At 34.1% G+C, this 6,592-nt stretch overlaps 1 protein-coding gene across 1 annotated transcript in view; it reads right to left on the reverse strand.

The window, feature by feature from the left end:
- The window catches only part of NIPBL (Nipped-B homolog (Drosophila)), a 97,080-nt gene extending 93,150 nt beyond the window's left edge, over positions 1-3,930 (reverse strand). The window contains exons 1-2 of the mRNA XM_010008754.1: positions 3,777-3,930; positions 1,093-1,258 (exon numbers count right to left, since the gene is read on the reverse strand). Coding sequence (XP_010007056.1) covers positions 1,093-1,258; positions 3,777-3,840 — 230 coding nt within the window. The 5' untranslated portion in view covers positions 3,841-3,930. The remainder of the gene's footprint in view (positions 1-1,092; positions 1,259-3,776) is intronic.
- Between the last annotated feature and the right edge of the window lie 2,662 nt (positions 3,931-6,592).

The following is a 6,592-nucleotide window of genomic DNA, read 5'->3' on the forward strand; positions in this document are numbered from 1 at the left end:
AGACAAAAAAAAAAAAAAAAAAAAAAAAAAAAGACAAACCAAAAAACCAAAACCAAAATGAAAGAAGACAATTTGTTGTTAAAATATAGAAAAAAAAAAGTCTGCAAAGCACTGAACCCTGCCTCTGTTTTATTTTTCCTCTCTTCTGTAAGGATTGGCAGAAGAGGCATTCCTACCAGTCTTCAAAATTATTTTCTGTTACTAAGCTCTCACATACACAGAGTTGGTTGTTTCAGACTACTGTAAGAAGTTCTTATGTCCACTTTTATATTGTCAGCCTCTCCAGAAACGAACTCTTTGGCATGACATCAATAAAGTATTATTATCATAGGAGTGAAAAATAACATATGAATGCACGCATACATTCAGGGTGCAGCCCAGTGCTTTGAGGATCTTTTATTTTAACAAGGGAAACTGGCTTATTTTTGACATGACAGGACCCCCTCTGAACCATAAAAAAAAAAGAGTAACTGATTTTCTGTAAATGTATCTATGCTTTCACTTATTGCTTGCTTTGAGGATTTTAAAATCTGCTTCTATTTGACAGAACAATTGGTTGGAATATGTAGGAAAAAGGCTTGTCAACATAATACAATTCAAAGGATGCTAGAGAAAACTTTTTTAAAAATTAACAAAAAAATACATTAGCATTCTTGCTGGTTCTATTCTTAAAACAATTCCACTCAATACCTAAACAGTGTTTACATGGGTCTTACATGGGTGTTTAAAAAAATTTCTTTTTATATAATATTTGGTCTATAATTTGTCTATGCACATTATTAACCAAAGTGAAACTCAAATTGGTATTCAACAATCAACACCACAAAGTCCACACTGTAATAACAAGAATGGAATAAGCAGCAAATCTATAAAACAACCCCGACAGTTATGCATAAGGGCTGCTGGACAATTAGTAACTTTCTGATTGAAAACAATTGACTCTTACACACCAGGAATCTGCTAAGCAAGGCTAGTAAAAAACCTGCATGTTCTAATTTTCAGATCCTCACAAACAACCTTCTCAATCCAGCTAATTTTGATTTCAGGAACTAAGGGTAGTGAGCTGATGTGGCTGAACTTCAAAATACATACATGTGATCTGTTGACACCTGATTGAGACTGTGGATGAGTTGTGAAACAAGATTTTCATCCCTGCATGCCAGAAGGCAGTTCACCTCTTCAGCTATCCGTCCATTGAAAAGTAGGCTTTTTGTTGTTGTAGCAGGTAAAGGTGATGGAAGAGGCAGCTGGTTCAAAACTGGTATCAGAAAACAGAAAGGAGTTCAGAATCACTTCATCAAACACAAGTGTACAAAGAAGGGCCCTTCTTACTCCCTCATGTAATTAAGAAAGCAAACTCATCAACTACATTTGAAACATAGGGAAGATTTCAATGGGTTTATTGTGTTTGTTTGTTTTTTTATCATGAACACACACATACATGTAAAGGCTGGATGCTGTTTTTAATTTAAAAATGCAGTGAAGTCCCTAAGTTTTATTACTATAGTATTGTAATTACTTAGCTGTGCTAAGACAAGTATTATGAATAAGAGCATACTTCTAAACATTCCAGAATATTAAGTTACTTGGTATGCTTTTTAATGTGTTATAGTTGCTGTCTCTAGCAGCCAAAAGCCTTGATAAAGGAAGGAAACAAAAAAAAATCCTTGTAGTTGCATGCAGAACGGTAATTGCATTGAACATATACTCTGACCTTTGTATAATTTGTGTTCCCACTTCGTATGGTCAGGGAAGATAAAAACAAAACAAAACAAAAAACAAACAAGAACAACAAAACATAAAAAACCCCATAAAAAACCCAACTCACCAAAAGAAAACCAAACACCCCAACAAATTTAAGCCACTAACTAAATTCTCAGTTTATTCTTCCCTTGTATTTATTTCTATCCACCCAAAAAAAGGCTAGTATTTTTGGTTAGTATGATCACTAAAATGTCAATTCAGTCAGCACAGCTATTCACAAATTTTGGTAAATAGATTTGATTAAAACATAGGGTTAATTAAAAAACAGGGTAGATTTAGGTTAAACATTAGGAAAAAATTCTTCAGTGTGAGGGTGGTGAGACACTGGCACATGCTGGGGCCCTGAACAACCTGGTCTAGTGGGAGGTGTTCCTGCTCATGGCAGGGGGTTTTGAACTAAATACTCTTTTATATTTTGAAATTCTTAATATTTTTTAAAAGAAAAAAAAATAAAAAGAAGGGGGGGAGGGGAAAGGAAAGAGGTGAAATTCTAGTCTTTTTCCACACTATAATGTATATCATTATGGTATTTAGAAATAAAGAGCAATTCAAACAGAACTACATAATACATTAAAATAGCTTTCATTACTTGCATCTGATTACCTTGAATGTGCCAGAAACTCAGAAAAATTAGCAAGATCAATTATGACTTCAGCTAGTTAACTAGCTGACTCTACTGTCTCTACTTATCATGCCCCCCATATTTCTAGAGAAAAAAGTCTTGCCAACTCCAGCTCCTTCTTCTCACACAGAGAAAAATAAGGTGAGGCAGTTATAAGCCTCTTTCAGTTGCTTCTGAGTTTCCAAATATGAAATACATACCATATATAAAGGAGGAAATGCACCTAACACAAGGACTAATCCCACCAAAGGTAGTTCATCGTGTCAATAAACTTTCGCATCAGCAGTCTGGCCAGTGACTTCTACCAGTCTCACATTTTGATTTTCTGTAGAACCTTAGGTGCAAAACCTTAACGCTGGAAAATTGCCCATAGCCTGGAAACTTAGGATTTGCACCCTGATGGTCCACTATTAGACATACATAACGATACATATATACACATGTAAATTCATAACTGTATCTTTCAATTTTATGTTTTTCCTTGAATATATCTTTTTTTTTTTTTTTTTTTTACTGTAGGCATTTAAATTCAACTGCTGAGATACCTTCAGTGTCTCTTGAAAGCGTCCACATAATAAAAGCGTCCAATAATAAAAACAAGAGCTCAGAAGAAGCACCTGGGTCACTGAGTCTAATTATCCTCAGACAGACAACCGAGCAACAAACTCTTTTCTTACACTTCATAAACAAGATGCATCTTTGTCCCAAGTGTTCTTATTGCAATGGTTTTTCTAGGACCTCATTATTGTAATGAGACATCCCCTCTTAAGTTTTCACGAGGAACTTATTTTTGGTCACATTATAACAGTTATCAGCTTTTACTGTAAATAGTTCTTTTCTTTTCCTTGCACTTTGTCTTCTTGATGTATTTAAGAACAGTATATACACCTCATCCACTCCTTTTGTAGGCTGAACAGATAAGAAGATGACTCATAGGTTCAGCTGCTTATTTCCATTCAAGAAGTCATTCCTTAAACCTTAAAATTAGAGCAACTTTTTTGTACCTTGTCCAGAACAAGCACCCTCCTTTTCCCCCTCTCAGGAAGATGAGGAGATGTATGTTTTACAGAAGTATTTTATAATTTATATTTTTTTCTGCATTTGTGGGGTACCCAGATATGCTACCAAATTATTTTTCTAACAAACAATATCTGTATTTTGTTTCAGGTTTTCTCAAGGGCTTTTAAATCTACATTTAATTTAATTTCATGTTTAAATTAACGTGTTTTATTTTAATAGATTTTTAAAATTCAAGTAATGGATGACAAAATTAATAAGAACCTTGAAGAACTTTAAAAAAACCCCACTATTTTAAGTATTTTGAAATGCATGTATTTACTGAAGAGAGAGAAAACAACATAGCAAAGACAAGAAAAAGATGAGTACTTACGGTCTGTAAGACTAGCAATCCCTGCAAGAGTAGTGATGGGAACATGAGGCATATCCCCATTCATCCTGAAATTCTGGGACAGTAGTGCCTTCACAGATATTTCAGTTCAGGTGCCAGCTATCATTACTTCCCATCTCCCAAGCACTAAAAAAAACCCAACAAAACAAAATTAAAATTCTCAGTTTACTTTTTTAAATTTTTAATTTCAGTAACACAAAGGAAACACAGGCCATACCCTCAGCTGCACAATAAGTAAATTTTGTCAAGAGTGGGTAGAACAATGTAGAGTTTACATATCAAATGGTATTAAGCAATCAAAAGGCAAGCTTTAGGTCTCCAAAGCGGAGCCCTTCACCAAAAAAAGGTGCATCATAAGACAATAAAAGGAAAGTTGCTTAGGCTATACAGTACCAACTCAAAAATTGGTAAAGAAACTTCTGTCAGTTCCTACTGCAATGGATAGCACTTAATGCACAAGTTTAATTATTACCTGCTATATTCACTTCCTAATGTTATAGAAGGAGACTTTTTCAAGTAAGACAAGGCTAGCAAAAACAAAAGGACTAATTTACAGATGCAAAAATGAAGGAATAAACAAAGTAAAAAATACAAAATATTAGTATATTTTAAAAGGAGCAGCTATTTCAAAATTGATCTGAAAATATCTATTCAGTATTAAACACTCTCTGGTCAAACTACTAACAGGAATTGTACCACCCACTCCACAAAAAAAAAGGTTTGGTCACCACTGAACTGACTTGTTTACTTCCTATAACACAGCACAGTTTATATTCAAGTACCGAATAAAAAGGAATTTGTTTACTGAGTTTTCACTAACTGTAAAGATCCCAAGTGCAATGAAGTCTACACTTAAAAAAAAAGCAACAGAAAAAAAACTTACAAACAGTCATCACAATAGTTTCAGCTGCAGCTCCAAAACAAAAAATTTGCTAAGATCACACGTCACAATCCACTATTATACTGATGAAATTACAAAAATTGAACATTATGTTTTCTGAAGACAATCCAAAACAATTAAAGGAACCAATTTTTAAATATATGTATTTATATGTTACAGACAGGCATGGGTGTTCACAGTTTAAGATAAGTAAAAAGATCTCTTCTGTAAGCATTTATGTTATCAACTGAAGACACTGAAATAATTACTTGTTTACACTTACTTTACATGCCAACATTTTTGAGAATTACATACGTAATACAAACCAAAAGATCCCTGTTACTTCCTTAGTAATTTTTATCTCATTCTTTCTTATGCCACAACAATGGCAATATACAGGACATCTGCAAGTAAATACATATAGACTCCAAGCAAGACAAGGAAACCCAATGTTATGAGTCTTCTTCCTGGTCCAGGTTTTCATGAACAACTCAATTTAGCTTTTCAAAGCTTATCTATCTACACATAACCAAATTAACTGAAAAAATACCAACACTGAGGTTAAACAAAACTGACAGTGAGTTTATTTCCTTTGCTGCACCTGCCACAGTCTCAATCTCACCAGTAAATGACATTTGTTTATTGAAAGTATAGTACATTACACTTACAGAAATCTAGTTAAGGAAACTGCTACAGATAGGTACATGGAGTGGATTGTAGTGTTTAGGTTTTTTTAATCCAGTAGAAAACAGCCTTCAAACACCCAAAGCAGTTGCAAATATACTCACTACTTGAGGTTCTTCACGTGAAAGAAATACCAATATGCACAAAATTTCAGTGGTTTCTTAGTTCCATAAATAGGAATTCTTAATATAACAACAAAACAAAACTGCAAACCAAAAACTTAATTTCTTCCCACAATAGATCCACAACAGCAAACCCACATGAGTAAACACTCTCAGAATTTGTTTTCAGTGAAAGTTTACTAATCAAACAAATCGAATAACACCTTTTAGAAATAAATTATATGTGCAATAAAAAGGTAATGTCTGATGATCTCTCCTTTCCCAAATGAAACTGCATTAAAGCTGACCAAGGCCATGTTGATAGTCACTATTATTGGAAATTCTGCATGTACACAGAAACAATAAAAAAAAAACAGAAAAAATATGTAAAACAATCTGTCCACTTTCCCTGTAAACATTAAGCTGTAAACATCAAAGGCAATTACTACTATAGCAAGCTCTTTCCTGCTATTATGGACACAATAATTAGATGACACATATTCCATAGGAAAAATTTATTCAAAACTAGACCCACACTCAAATTGAAAACCCTCTCCACAGATACATTATAAGAAACCACAACTGGCAAGATCCAGGCCTGAAAGTGCGTTACAATCGTCAGGGGAAATGTAAACATTTTTTGTAAGAGGAAAGTAGAAGGGATTGGTTTGTTTAGCTAACAAAACAAAGGTCAAGGGAGGATGTGGCTACTCTCTAAGGCAGTCCAAGAAGATTACAAAGGAAGAATGTTACAGGGCAATGCTAAAGCAACAACAAATGTCATGAATGCAAGCAAGAAGAAAATCAGAACAGAGCTTCTCACCAACAGAGCTGCCACCTTCTGGATCAACATTTCATTAGAAGTAGTAGCAGATATAAGCAACACAATTACTTTAAAGATGGAACATACAGATGTTAGAGAAGGGACAGGATGTGGTTGCTTGCACCAACTAGGAGCCAAGCATGGCAATTTGTCAAGTCTGTCTCTCACACTGCAAAGTTTTTTTTAAGCATGATGATGCAAGTAAACAAACAAGAATAAACAAAAGACAAAGAGACTGATGGGCTTAAGTGATGGAATTAGTTCATATGACAAACACAGTATGAAGATAACACTAATATATATATGGGTC

The sequence above is a fragment of the Chaetura pelagica genome, unplaced genomic scaffold, assembly GCF_000747805.2.
Source record: "Chaetura pelagica isolate M959 unplaced genomic scaffold, ChaPel_1.0 scaffold31, whole genome shotgun sequence".
Taxonomy (NCBI): Eukaryota; Metazoa; Chordata; class Aves; order Apodiformes; family Apodidae; genus Chaetura; species Chaetura pelagica.